A 14918-nucleotide genomic window follows, 5' to 3' on the forward strand; every position below is an offset into this window, starting at 1 on the left:
TAAAAGGACAAGCAGTAAATTAATATCTTCCTCTCGGGTACAGAGGAAGATACTGGAGGAAGAAGGGACTGGCAGCTCTGCTGCAGTGAGAAAGGTACCTGAGGAGACATCACAGTCCAGAGGAGGTAAGAGTTTGGCTACTCTGAACTGTTTACTCTCAACACTTTTGAGAACAAACCTGTGTTTTATACAAAAAATTTTTCACAAATTGTTTTTCAACAAAGTTTTCAATTCTACGGACACTGAATGAGTGTCTTATAAATCAATTCATTTCTGACACTAACTACCTGGAGTTAGCACAAGCCTCACAGCTTATTTAAGGGCTCTGTCCCACCGGACTGCCCTAACACTAGCTTGCAAGTCCCACCAGTATAGTTGACACCTATATTTCTGACATGCTATACATCAGGGGTTCCCATTACCCACTTCTCAGGTTTGATAATTTGCAGAGTGTCTCACAGAACTGAAGAACAATTTATCACTATTACTAGTTTACTCTAAAGGATACAATCCAGGCAAAGCCAAATCAAAGAGATGCACAGGGCAAAGTATGGGAGGGTAAGGTTTGGGAGGAGGGCTACAGAGCTTCCATGCCCTCTCAGGTGCATCACTCACACAGCACGTTGATCTATTCATCAACCCAGAAGTTCTCTGAACTCTTTTGTTTAGGGTGTTTTTTTTACAGAGATTTCATTACATGGGCATAACTGATTAAATTATTAGCCATTAGTGGTTAACTCAATCTCCAGCTCCTCTTCCCCTCCCTGGAGGCAGGGATGGGAGTAGGGCTGAAAGTTCCAATCCTCTAATCATGCCTGGATCTTTCTGGTCATCAGCCCCTACACTGAAGCTATCTAACCACAACAGGAATACTTTTGAAAAACCTGCCATATTTTGAGGTGAGATCTTGTGTTCCCAAGTATGGATTACCCTTGATCTAACAGGGCTGACTTCAAAGAACCATTTTAGTCTAAAGAACATCCAGGAATCCAGGCTATATGATGATATCCTTATTATTATTAGTCTGTGCTGGTGGGTACATAGACAAGTAATATCAATTGATATACTTTAAAGAGTTTTACCAAATTGCTAATACAAAGTCTTGCCACTTTTGAGGAGAAAACTTCACTTATCTGGAAATCTTAATGGAGGTGAGGTAACACCTTACTCCCCTAACAATGCTGAATAAACTAAACATTTCAGAGGATTTCAAAACATAATTATATAATTTAAATGAGATTTCTATTTGTACCTCATACAAGTATGAGAGCTAAATCCTTCTCAATAGCACATCTAATATGTCAAAGTAAACACTGAAGAGAAGAAAAAAAGAGGTAACAAGATTTTTAAAAATCAAAGAAAAAAGTCAAATCATACTGTTAGTATCAAGAACTAAACTAACAAACTATAACCTCAATCTTAAAAGTAATTAAAACTAAATACTATGGAAATTATACAATAACATGTCATCTATTCATTGGTACGCCAAAATCCTTAATTCTGCTTTCCTGATGAGTAAAAAAATAGCATTGGTACCTAAAAATTTTAAGAATTTAGGAATCCAATTAATTCTTACTAACATCGTAAAACTTGAAAATGAACATCATAAAACTTGAAAATCTTTATACACGAGAAGTAGTCTAAGGACCAATGACAAAATCCCACCAACACTATAGCCATTCAATTTGTCTCTATCAAATGGAAATTTGATACACAAAGACCACTTGAAATACTCCTCCTTAAATATTTAAGTCTAAACAGAATATCCTCTACAATAACCAATGCAAACAGTGTCTAAAAAACTGTGAACATTCCAAGAAGTTAATAAAACAAATCTACCATCTCCCTCTTTATAGAATCTACATATGTACACTAGCTAAAGGGCCATTTAAATGTAGATTTATTTCATAAAGTCCAAGTATAAAAAGTATAAAATGCTTATTGACAAATTATAATTCCTAGAGAGCAAAAGGACTTAGAATTCAAACTCTTCTTTGTTTAACTGACGTCTTCTGTAGTGGAAAGAACAAGGATATGCAATGTGATCTTAAACAAGTTTTTAAACCTGAGTAAGTTGTCTCAAATATAAAATTGAGAAAACAGCTGCCTTGCACTATTGTGAGAATTACAAATATGCTGTGGGCATAGCATTGTGCTTGTCACAAAAAATGGGCTCTTATTAGGTAAGCATTAGTAATCATTAATACTTCTCCAAATTAATTAACAAGGAATACTGCCAAAAGACAAGGCCTGAAGAAAGTATATGCAGTGTTTAGGCTATTTGTTGTGGAAAAGCCCATTCTGACAATACCCTACAAACATTATAATAATTTAGAACCTTTCTTGTAATGGAATTACAAAAAATCTGGCTGTTTCCTCAAGTGGCACACAGATTCCTGGTCATTTCAGAGAGCTACTCCACTTATAAAGTCTGTATCACCATAGTGATAAGCAAATATAGCACAAATGCCAGAGATTAAAGGAGAGAATCAAACTATAAAAATCAACACATTGCTTAAGTGAATATTCTGGAAACTAGTTGATAAATGGCATAAAGTCTGAAAACCTACTTGGACTGAATTTAGCTATCCACAAAGAATAACCAAAACTAAAACAGTAACTGGCTTAGAAAAGACTCTTACAATAGATACTGAGGCAGAGAAAGCAGACAAAATATTATAAAAATATTATATTTCAATGCTTCAACTTTTAAAGACCTTTTCTTGTTCATCTATCCATCTTATCTTTGATTACACCTTCTACCTACCCAATCTTCCTTGCTCTATATTAGTTTAAACTTATCTAAAAAAATTACCTACTCTTACTGTCTCTACTACTTAACCTTCCTCAGTCACTCCTTAAATCCAGGGCAAATTATCCATTCTTTTGAAACTGTAAGATCACCAAATTTGGGGAGAAAATGTGACATAATGTTAATCTTTGTTAATTCTGTATGTATATATGAGTTTGTGATAACATCCTTTGTACATGTTTTCCAAAAAAGGTTATTTTTTAAATTACTAATAGAGGATACATTTTTAAAATGTGTAACTTAAGTTATAAAAGTACCACATTGTATATTATTTATGGTGTGTGAATTATATGTCAATAAAGCTATTTTTTTTAAAGCACAACTCAACCCAAGATCTAGATACAGCACATTCCAAAAGAACCTTCTGCAATGATTGAAATGTTCTTTATCTGTGCTATCTAATATGGTAGTCAGTCACACGTGGCTTTTAACACTTGAAATGTGGCCAGTGTAAAGGACTGAGTTTTTATTTTTAAACTGTATTTCATTCATTTTAATTAATTTAAAGTTAAACAGCCAATTGGGGCTAGTGAACAGCGCAGAAATTTAGAGTATTACCAGTGACTTACATTTACTGATGTGCTTCTCCCTTGCTCAACCTCCCCTCTCACTTAGGTAATTCTGAATTTTGTTGTTAATGAGTTAACAGCTAAATATAAGATATAATTTCAATAGCCTAAATAATCTCTACACTTCTATTCCTTCTAAAAATCCATCCTCGACAATTACTACTATGCAAATTGGACTTCTCTGCTATATTCCTTTCTTGAAATTTTCTTTGATATTACCATTCTTCTAATGTTCTATTTAGTCTAACTCTTGGGCTCTTTTCTCTTTTGCTCACCCATTAGTTATTACTATCATGGCCTAAGACCATTATTCTCCCGTCTTTTCCTCTATTTCTCTCTCTCTCTCTCTCTCTCTCTCTCTATACACACACACACACACACACACACACACACACACAAACGTGTGTGCGTATATATCCTCTCTTGATGATTTCATTTTTTTCCCCTTATTTCAACTATAACTAATATAGACATTTGAGAATCATTAGCCTCTATCTCTACCTATTCTTTGAGCTCCAGTAATATATCCAACTGACAACTGAACTTCTTCCTGGAGGTTTCATAAGGACCTCAAACGCAACATCTCAAAAAAAAAAAAAAAAAAATCCAAAAACCCTATTCTTTCTTATTCCTTCCCTTAGCTGACAGCACCATCATCTACCCCCACACTTTATTCATGCTTCATTTTTTCCCAACAAATCTAATTAATCACTAAACTCTGTATATTTTATCTCCTAGACATATGAAGATACCACTCCTCTCTTACTGCCCTCATTAACTTCTTTACTTAAAATTCTTTATTATTCTTTACTGCTTATAGCCGAGTATTTGTGTGGGAGGGATGTGTGGAGAGTTCAAGAGAATATAAATATAATGATGTCTAGGAACTCTTCAGTATGTTTAAGAGGTCATCAGTTGCATTTCCCAAATTTACCTTAATCTGCAATGATTTACCAGTCCAAGTAAAGAGAGTATGTACATAGAGATGTATATATTGGGTTATTTAGCTCAAAACTATTAGCCATTATCCCAAGCAAGCTATTTACTTCTATCTAATAGAGAAAATGTACACATCAATAATGATTTGATCCACTAATTCGTTTCATCCCTCATAGTTTGGTTTATACATATTTGTGTTTAATTAACACAAGACCATTACTATGTACATACTGACCAAAAAAAGGATCATCTGTCTCTGAGAGGCTAAAACTAAGCTGCACAAAAGACATCCACAAAAATAATTAGTGTGATTTTTCCTAACCTGAATATGACGATTATAACTAAATTTCTAAACACTTGTTCTTAAATTATTCTTAAATTTCTTAAGAATCTTAAATTACTAGGGAAACTATCTGCTTGTGATGACAGCTTATCTGAGGATCCTTTTCTAAAAATCATAAGCACATTCATTCAGTATAGCACATTTAATAAGTCAATCTTGCAATGCCAAGATTCAAGTCACGACATCAAGAAATAAATTCTGTATGAAACCCCATCTGAAAAATCTAAATTAATGTAAATTAAGGTGGAGATATTATATGATCAATTAAGTCAATTAAGTCAACCACAAAACGAAGCAAATTACTTTTTCTTCATGGAGAACATAATCAATAATCAATCTTTTTAAAACCACATACAAAATTAAGTTTGCACAATCCTCTCCCACATAAAATCTCCTAAGAAGAGTTTCTGGCAATTTCTCCTCAGTCTGGAAAGCTATTTCCTTTTTGTTCTTAAACTCTGATAAAATTCCTAAGTTGACAACCAAAAAGCTCCTAAAACCCAACCTTAACTAAAATGTTTTAAATATTCAATTTGTAACAAGTGACAACTTATGGCCTTCAAAATGGATTTTTAAAAGCACCGCCATCGTTTTATTATATTGTATATAACATTTTATTTTTCCAAAGTACCTTCACATAGCATTTCAGTTTATCCTCAACAATCCTAACAAATATTTAAGATATATTACTAATAAACAGCATTACAGGTTAAGTTTTTTACTCAGGTTAGATAACTGAGTAACCTAGAACTCAAGTGTTCTGCCTTGGAACTCTTTTCTATTATATAGTACTGTATTACACCATACTCAACTCTCCAAATACAAGATTAGAGAATCTGCTATGGATCAAAGAAAGGCAAGAACTATGAATGAAACAACTCTGAGATCTATAACTATTTGTAACTTAATAACAGAAAAATTTTAATATTTATTAAAGTATATTGCACACCTACTTATATCTTTGAAGAGCTCAAACACTAAAGGAGTAGAGAAAAAAAAGGTAAATGACTTCAAAACAATTTGAATACTGTTATTAAAATGATACCAAAAGGAAAAAGATTTTAGCAAATTCTGGAACCTAGTAATTCAGAAAGGCTGGCATTGGAAAACTGACAGCTCATTAAATTAGAAAGTTAGGCAGAAAACAGGTAAAGCCAAAGAATTTGAGAATACTGATGACACCATGTTCAACTCCAAATTTCCTCCTATAAGAATGGTAGCAACAGTAAGAATTTTGCTACATGATTCTTCAAGCATAAATGTAAACAAATCAAAGAAAATCTTCACTGATATCTCAAAGATGGCCTAAAAGAGCTGTACCATCATAGTTTATATTTATGTGGCAGGCCCTGTCATAAATGCTTTTTACACACACACACACACACACACACACACACACGTCACTCAACCATCACAACAACTCTATAGAATAGGTACTTACTACATTCTATTTACAGATAAGAAACTAGCACAGAAGTTGCTCAAAGTGACACAACCATTAGCTGAATCAGGCAGTTTAACTCTTAATTACTATGTTATACTGCAGAAAAATAGTGCCCTCTTCAAATCCAAATTCAAGTTATGCTAAGTCTTATCTATTCCTGCAGATGAGATTGGTCCTATGTTAAAAAACAAAACAAAACAAAAAAAAACCTCAAATAAAATGCAAGATGCTAAAAATAAATATATAGTAGTAGTACAGCAAAACCTAGTAACTGTAAATATTATTAAATTAACACTTTCAGAAATTAATTTGAGCATAACCACTCTTGCTGCTTTTACAGCTTTATCTAAAAAAATTAAAGCTACCAGAAAATCCAAACCCAAATCACAGGTTTAGGATGATATCTGAAAATGAAGACCTAGTTATAATTGAATGTTTCCATAGTGTTTAACTAGGACTTTCAAATCACCAGGATTTTGTACTAGATTCTGAATGCCAAGAAATGAACTCAGTCACCTGGCAACAATAGATTCCCAATTTGTTTTACACAAAAACAACCTTGCTTTCCAAGTTCTTACAACTAGGAACAACTGTGATACTAAAGGTGAAAAAAAAAAGGTAAATAAAAGAAAAAGATAACATGTAAACCCCTAAGTAAGAGCTACATCATTAAAAAAAATTAACCTAAATGTAATTCTCAATTCCTGTACCACAAAGGTTACTTCCTACAACAATAATACTAAATATATTTTAAAACACTGATCTTACCTAATCAAAATTATTCTGCTTTTAATTCTATTTTGTCCTGTTTAGATAGAACAAAGGATTATTTTGAACAAGTCACCAATCATTCTTTAATATGCATAGCAGCTACCCTTGAGTTATCTCAATTTTGCCCATACTCATAAGGGACTATGAGAATTAAAAACAAACTCCAAAGACTATTCCCTGAAGTCTAGTTCCTGGGACTGAAAATTAGTGCAGATTCTCATCCTAAAAAAACGAGGAATGTGGCAAAAAAATTTAAAAGTAAAGGTAAAAACAATCCCCAAAATTCAGATGGGAAAAGATTCGGTTCAATCAATTATTTTAAGAATTGTAACAAAGAAGTTATGGTTTCTTAATCACAGAATCACATCCCATTTCTGAAGCACTGCTCGACTTTTTATAAAACAATAATATCATATATTCACAATGACACATGAGCTTTAACTTACCAAAGCAAGAGAAAGGTAAGAACTAAGTATATTGGAGCTTAAATAAAATTTATGATTTGATCTCAGAGAAATTGGGAAACAATCTCATCAATACATAAGTGAATATAACAAGTGTACTCCATATTTAGAAGCAACTTGGGGAGAAAAGTGCTTGAAGTAAGTAAATCATTCCTAACTCTGTGTATAAATACATTTTCTTAAAGCAAACTATGCTGTTTCTTAAAAAAAAAAAAAATTTCCTCCCTAGAAAAGCAATGTAAACTCTGCAAAGTCCAGCATTAACATTTTCTGACCAACGCATATAATTTGCCTAATATAACCAGGTTAAGAAATTTGCATCTTAAAAGGTCTCAGTTGTCACTTAAAATCCTGTAGTATCAAAGCATTATTTATATATTATTTACTTTAAGAATTAATACTTGTTTTAATAGATAGCTATACATACTGTGACTCTAAAAAAAAAGCTGGAAGGAAACGAGTTCGATTGGTATACCACACTTAACCCATTCTCCAACCCCAAAAGCCTATTTCTCCATTTGAAGTGATAAAATCAATACCCGAATCAGAAGTCAAAAATTTGATGACCTCCACACCAAAACAGAATTGCTTCATTTGAGATTTACTAATTAGCCATCTACTAAGCTACGAATGCTTTAACATTTCCCAAATTATTAGATCCTAACCAGTCTGCGTTCTTTACCAGTCTAAGCAAGTCATTTACTTGCTCTATGATTTCAGGTTCTTTATCAAATAAATAGTTGAAAATAAATAAATAAGGAGTTGGGCAGAATAACCTACGATTTCTTCCGGTTTTAATACACTAAGATTTTTAACACAACACCTGAACGCTATTTCTCCTGTCTTTTTATAGAAAAATCCATATATTAGAAGTATATATATTTAATGAAAAAAGCTTTCCTTTCTTCCCAAAACTTTAGTAATCCCTCGGCTTGTCCTTTAATTTGGATCCAAAGACAAAAACTCAAACACTAACCTAATGAATAAGTTACTAGGCAAAAGTCTTCGTCAAAAAAACAAAAACACTGCACACCAACTTCTAAGGATCCTAGGCTAGGGCAGTCTCATTTAAAAAAAAAAAAAAGAAAGAAAGAAAAATTATAGAAGCAGGACCAAATGACATATGGAAGTTTCTAAACCAGGGTACCACTCAATGAGGTAGGGGTTCTGCAGCCAAATCTTGAACTTGCTTGAAAATAATATAGCAACATTATACATAAAGGTATCAGATATTCTTTAGTTTTGTCTATGCCTAGATAGAAAACAAAAATCCAAAGGCTTCCATTCTAAGTAAAACTGAGACGCTCAGACAAAATTCTTATTGTGACATTAGACGAACTGAGTTTTTTCCATTGCACTGTTAGTTCCAAGATAATCGACTATCAGAAAATTCTATCTAGGTGATAAAGGAAAACACACACATTACATTCTGAGAAGTCTTCGAAGTTAAATAACTGAAACTACCAAAATGAATCCATAAAGTGCTCAACATTTACTTGGGTCCAGTCTCGAGGGTAAAGGTAACCAATTAAGGAACGAAATTGTTAAAAAGCCCTATTCAAATACAAAGCTTTAACGAATAAAATCCAGATCAGTAGCAACAGACGCCCTGAGTACAAAAAAATAGGTGTCTGCCTGTAAACTAAATTTTTGCCTGTAAACCATAAGAAATCAGATCTAAGTTTTAAGACTCATTAGATTTTTAATTAATTAAGTACTCGAAGCCCCCCAAATATGAACTGCTTCACCAATTTGCATATCATCCTTGTGCAGGGGCCATGCTAATCTCTGTATCATTCCAATTTTAGTATATGTGCTGCCCAAGCAAGCACCTGACCTAAGTTTTAAGTATGACTTAACCAACAGAAATAAAGTTACAGTTCGACAAGCTTTTCTTTAAAAGGTCTGCCACCTTTCCAATTCTAAACCACTATAAAATTGAGCAGTTATTTCACAATGCCCTAGAAGTTCTACATCACTAACTGTAAAACCTAAAAAATTATGTTCTAAAGAACTTCTCAGTTTTTAAGTTTACTTCCTTCCACATGTTAATTTCCCTTCCCATTTGATGTGGCCTTAGTCATCTGGAAGGTGACATTCAAAGGATCATGTATTAACATATTAGTTCATGAATAAAATAAATTCCTAGATCATTCAGTTACTTTCATATCCTGTATCAGCTTGGTCCGTTTCCTTAGCATGAAGAATATGGATAATGGCATTTTTCATACATAATGTAGCTGACTTTTTCATTCAGTGTAACTGCTTCTTCCAATAACCTCTGTTCACTTCCTAGTGAGGCTATCAAGTTGCTATAGGTAAAGCAACAAGTAGCCCAAATCTAGCTTTTTAAACCTAGAATATACTTGTCAACCAGAATGACACACCATTATTTACACCATGAAAACCTCCCTGAAAGATTAAAAAAAAAGCATTGTGACTCCTTTGAACTCTTGGGAAAGTTTGACTTAAAAACCTTTTATAACAAGATTAAAACAATGACATCACAACTCTCAAAGCACTTATACAATTTTGTGTGGACTCCTGCACTATTTACTGTATAGTGAATGGGCTAAAGACATATTAGTTTTAATTAACAATGTCAGATCGCTGCTAGCTAGCCATAAGGCTTATGCACCTTAGGCGGAACAATATCAAATACTATTGTACCTTACTAATCCCAAGGCATTTAGCCAGATAAGTCTTTTTTTATAGTATAGTTATTATTAAATGCCTGTGCAGCCACCAACTAAGATATAGCCAAAGGAAGGTCATTCGTGAACGAGGTCGTTCTTATTTAAAAAGAACAGCCTGATCTCAGGGATGGACATACGCATGTAACACACCAGCAGCTCATCATTGCAGAGCCGCTGATGAGATTGAAATGTACAAGGCAAGAAGACTCTGTACTTTCCCAATTCGAAAACTTTCCCACAAAGTCCAAGCTTCCTGCCAGACACTAAAACAGTAACAACGAGGCAATGCGTTTGTACTGTTTTCACCGCTTCTTCCCAAGTAGCAAATTTCGTTGGCTATCAATAATTCTTGGTACATGCCCCAAAATCTAATTTCAATCTTTTTCGAAAGCTGATCTCTTCCACTCAGAGAGAACAGTTAGAGAATGACAAAGGATGAACTCGATAAACTGGCTTAACCAAGCCACATTTGGGATCCAAACCACTGTAAAATAAAGAAATAGGCGGGGCTGTACCTGCAGTTCACACCAGGCGACCTCCACAGTGGTTTCAGTGTCTAAACCTTTGTAGACCGTCTTAAAGGAGCCTCTGCCAATTTCGATGTCAAACTTGAGAAAGCGGCCATCATTGGACATTCCCACGGCCTTGGTCTCCAACTCTTCAATATCATCCTGTTGCTGGCTCCGTTCCTCCTGTGGTTCCTTGGCGCTGCTGCCGCCGCCGCTGCCACTTCTCGCCGACGGAGGCTCCTCCTTGCTCCCCACATGGTTGGGCTGAGAAACTTGGCGGTCTTTGCTGGTACTACTGGGGGCAGTCGTGGCGACAGGGCCCGCGGCAGCCGGTTCCCCAGAGACAGCAGTAGCAGCGGCGGGAGACTGCTGGGCTACCTGGGAAGCGGCGGTAGCGGTCAAGGTCTCTTCGCGCTGGAGCTCTGGTGGAGTACTCTGCGGAACCACCGCGGCGACGCTGGGCTGGGGCAGAGAAAGTGGCAGACCCGGCAGTTCCAATGCAGTGGCGTTGGAGTCGCAGATGACGCTGCGGCGGAAGAAGCGGTGCTCTGTGGTGGTGGTCGCGGCTGCTCCACGGCTGTCCTTGTCCATAGTGTGGCGGCGACGCCGATACTCCTCAGTCCTGCCAGTTCCAGCGTCGGTTCCCGCCGTGCCCAGTTTCTCCCCAACAGAGGAATCGGAGCTGGAGCCATTCTTGGGGGAAGGCGCAGGCGGCGAGAGGAACAGAGAGCTCGGAGTGCTGCTCTGCTTCTCCGCGGCGCCGCCAGACATGGTCGGTCCGCTGGAGCGAGGCGGGCAGTCTCGAATTTGAGAATGAACAGAGGGCAAGGGGCCGACCCGAGGAAGGGTGAAGGTCGACAGGCCCAGCTACGACGGCTCCTGCTCCCCTGAGGGTTCGGATCGACCCGGACGACTCCTTACTCAGCAATGACAAGTCACCCCAAAGGCGAAGCGGGACACGGGGCCCAGTTGCGGCGGCTGCTGCGGCTCACAAGGCGGGCTCGTCGGCGGACGATCCAGGAGCTGAGCCACCAGGGTTAGCACCTCGCGGTCCACATCCATCCTGCGGCGAGCGGCGGCCGGGAAGGCTGTAGCAGCAGAGGCGCCGCAGTCATGAGGGGCAGGGCAAGGTGCCGGCACTGAGTCGAAGCGGATGCGGCGGATGCGGCGGCCGCTCCAGCTCCCCGCCGCTTCGCGGGCTGGGCGGGCTAGGCCCCGAGGGCGGTGGCAACGCGAGGCAGGGACTACCACGGACTCCCGAACGGTGGCAACTCCAGGGCCAAAGAGAGTGGGAGGGGCCGGGGAAGGAGAGGGAGGGCCGGGCCCTGGGGCCCCCGGACAGTCAGTCGGTCGCCGCCTCCCACACGCGCCCCCAGTGAGGGGGACCAGTCTCACAAGGCGTCCATCGCCCGGATGGGAAAGACCGAAGCCTCGAAACCTCGGTGCCTGAGGAGCGGGCCCCCCCTTCCCCGAGGCCTCCCCGCCCGCCCCGGGCCTGGCAAACCCCCGTCTCCTCCCGGGCCGGTGCCGGGGGCTGACTGAGGGAGGGAACGGTGGGGAGGGGAGGGCCGCTCACCGCGGGGCCCGAGCTCCGCTGCTTCTCTGGATAGAGAGCAGAGGAGACCGAGAGGACTGGGTGAAGGGGGATAGGGAGAGAAAAGAGTAGTCACCCCCACCAGGCGCCTTCTGTCACCGAAGACGGAGGCGCAGAGTGGCCGAGTTAGAAGAGCCGCGTCCGCCGAGGAAACTCTCCGCGCTAAATGGCGCCGGGAGTCTGAAGGCTCCACACAGCCCGCTCGGACCCCGCCCCCCGCCACCAGGGGCCGCCCCACCCCCACCTCACTCTCGAGGCTCTCGCGCAGGCGTGTCAGTACCGAGGCTCCTGGGACTTGTAGTTTACTTATTCGAGGAGTAAAAGGGACTCAGAAAGAAGGAGCCTACAACTTCCGTGATGCCCTGCAGTTGGTTAGCTTTATGCCTCGTGGGAGTTGTAGTTTTCTTGTGAAAACCGCCCCTTCTGGAACGCTGATGGGAGCGTCACCGTGAGTCGCTAAACCCCATCCTTAAGTCAGCGATAGCTGGGAAAATCATTATTTAGGGATAAATTGTTGAAGAAGAGAAGGAAGAAAAAAAGAAGAGGGAGGCCGGACAAGAGGAGACTCCCATCATGCTCTGCTAAAGCGCGAGAGAGAGCTCTTCGGGTTGCCATGCAATGAAAAATGATCTGTTGTTCATCTCTAATGGAGAGTGTTGAGTGACTGTAGGAGTTTGGTGGTGGAGGGGGAAGGCAAAGCAGGAGAACCAGAGCCTGAGATCAGGCAGTCAGAAGAGCTAACGACTCCTTCTGTAGGTAAAAGCAACTTTGTAAAGATTGCGCATAAGATTAATATTGATTAAATGAGTTGGGGAAGGAGACAGGAAAAATTATCTTCTATCCTCCTTTCCATAGCAATTAAGGCCACATTTTCGGCCCCAGCCCTAAACAGATATTCTGGCTCTCGGAGATGGTCTTGTCCTACTGAAATCAAGGATCTTAGCAAAATCTTTACTAGAAACAAACAAAAAAACGGTGCAGGGGTGGATTCAAGAAAAGATAAACTCTACAGATCTTTGTATCTTTTAGCACAAACTCGAGAGAGCTGAGTTGACTTTTGTGTAGTTTGTTGAAACTTAATTTCCATCTTTCTTTTGATTGGTGGCTTAGTAAAACAATACCTCCTCTTTCTCTAGAGGTGCATGAAAGTACACATGCAATTTAATCATGGCTTTGGACATAGAGGAAATCTGGAACCATACAGTTCATAGTAATGGAATGCTTTCCTTGAAAGCATCCTTGGGTTCCCTGGACCCCTTGCTTCTCGCAACTACTCATGTTTATACAGGTGGTGAGCACCAGGGGGCACCAGACAGAGTAGGAAGCCAAACCAGGGAGCCAGTGGCAGTTAAAAGTCTAAGCCTAAACGGTAAGAGCGGGAAGCACTTAAACGTACGCAACCGCATCAGAGCGTCCACACGCTCCTGCCTCTCATCAGCGCCCGCTGTGGAACCAGCTCATAAGCCCACATCGTAGCCGAGGTCCACGCTAAGACTGAGTATTGGAAGCAACTGAAGATTCTTTCGTTAGCTCTAGTTTCCTAGGAAATGCCCACAACTTACCTGGATGAGCTCCACCTAGAGAAATTTTGCTATACAATTCATATTAATTCATCTGATACCATAAAATAGTTACACTAGTTTTCAAAAATTTTTTTTATCAAAAGCTACACCTTCAGGTATACAAAAAAGCTTGTTTTAAAACCAATGGTCGTTAGGTTTCGTGAAGTTAGCAGATTATGAACATTTTAAAATACAAACTCATTTGCTACGGTAATGGTAAATTTCACTACAATATCTATAAGTAACGGTTTGTCTCCAACTCTAAATTTAATGTAAGACAAAGGAAGAAATGACTTTAAAGTACATTTTTATCATGCTTCTTGAGGCAGATATTTAAAACTTGAACTCAATTGTTGCTTTACTAAAAAATAGTCTGATTTTAAACATAAGGCAACTAATTATAAATTGGTGTGTTAAAAGGAGATCAATAAATCACAATGTTTACATTCCAACACCATAAAAAATAAGGCTATTTTTGTGTGAATGGTCATTAAAAGGCTCTATTATTGCCTATTCCTGTTTACTGGGCACTGAAACTTTGGTTACACTGCATTGTACACAAGTCCCTTGATAATCACCATGTCCTATCAACATGTTATTTCAACCAGGAACAACTAAATCCATTGTAAATAATTAACTGTTGATTTAAAGCCATACTTGCCCACATGACAGCTTTTCTTACTTGTGTAACATTAGCTTTACTATGAAAACAGTTATAAATTTAAGTTGAGTATAACCATATTGTGTACAATGGTTATATTTAAAGGTTAAACTGTTCAGTGTGAATATTTTACAACAGACACTTTATTTGCTTAGTTCCCTTTTTAATGCTTACCACTTTCAATTAACATGATATTTTCTGTTACTCATTCCTATAATACCCCTAATAATACATTTTCTTTCTCTGTCATTTCAATTACCAATTAGAGAACTGACCCCTCTATATAAAACAGTAAATGATATAAGTAAAGGTAGCAGAAAGAACCCAGGACACAATGGATGCACTAAGCTCAGAGATTTTATTTCCTGACAGGTGGGTCCATAGACAAATACAAGTATTTTATTTCCTCTCACCATGTTCTTTATTCACTTTACTCTTTGTTTATTTTCTCACGTTGATTCATGTTTCTATTTCCCATCCATTCATATTTTATATTTACATGGTCCCTACCCTTGGTAACTGACTAGCAATAGAAGCCACAGGCAGCTTTGATT

At 38.5% G+C, this 14918-nt stretch overlaps 1 protein-coding gene and 1 non-coding gene across 13 annotated transcripts in view; both read right to left on the reverse strand.

The window, feature by feature from the left end:
- The window catches only part of WNK1 (WNK lysine deficient protein kinase 1), a 139345-nt gene extending 127346 nt beyond the window's left edge, over window positions 1–11999 (reverse strand). For 2 of the 12 annotated variants that reach the window (XM_023535115.1, XM_023535114.1), the window contains exon 1: window positions 10554–11986. In XM_023535115.1, the coding sequence (XP_023390883.1) occupies window positions 10554–11318 (765 nt within the window). In that variant the 5' untranslated portion in view covers window positions 11319–11986. Of the gene's footprint in view, window positions 1–10553 lie in introns of all 12 variants that reach the window. The other 10 variants (XM_011367824.2, XM_011367822.2, XM_011367827.2 and 7 more) reach the window with 8 other exon arrangements.
- Window positions 9071–9174, reverse strand: LOC111744557. The gene has a single exon (XR_002782211.1). It is a non-coding gene; the product is annotated as a U6 spliceosomal RNA (small nuclear RNA).
- Window positions 12000–14918: the final 2919 nt, after the last annotated feature.

This window comes from Pteropus vampyrus, unplaced genomic scaffold (assembly GCF_000151845.1).
Source record: "Pteropus vampyrus isolate Shadow unplaced genomic scaffold, Pvam_2.0 Scaffold137, whole genome shotgun sequence".
NCBI lineage: Eukaryota > Metazoa > Chordata > Mammalia > Chiroptera > Pteropodidae > Pteropus > Pteropus vampyrus.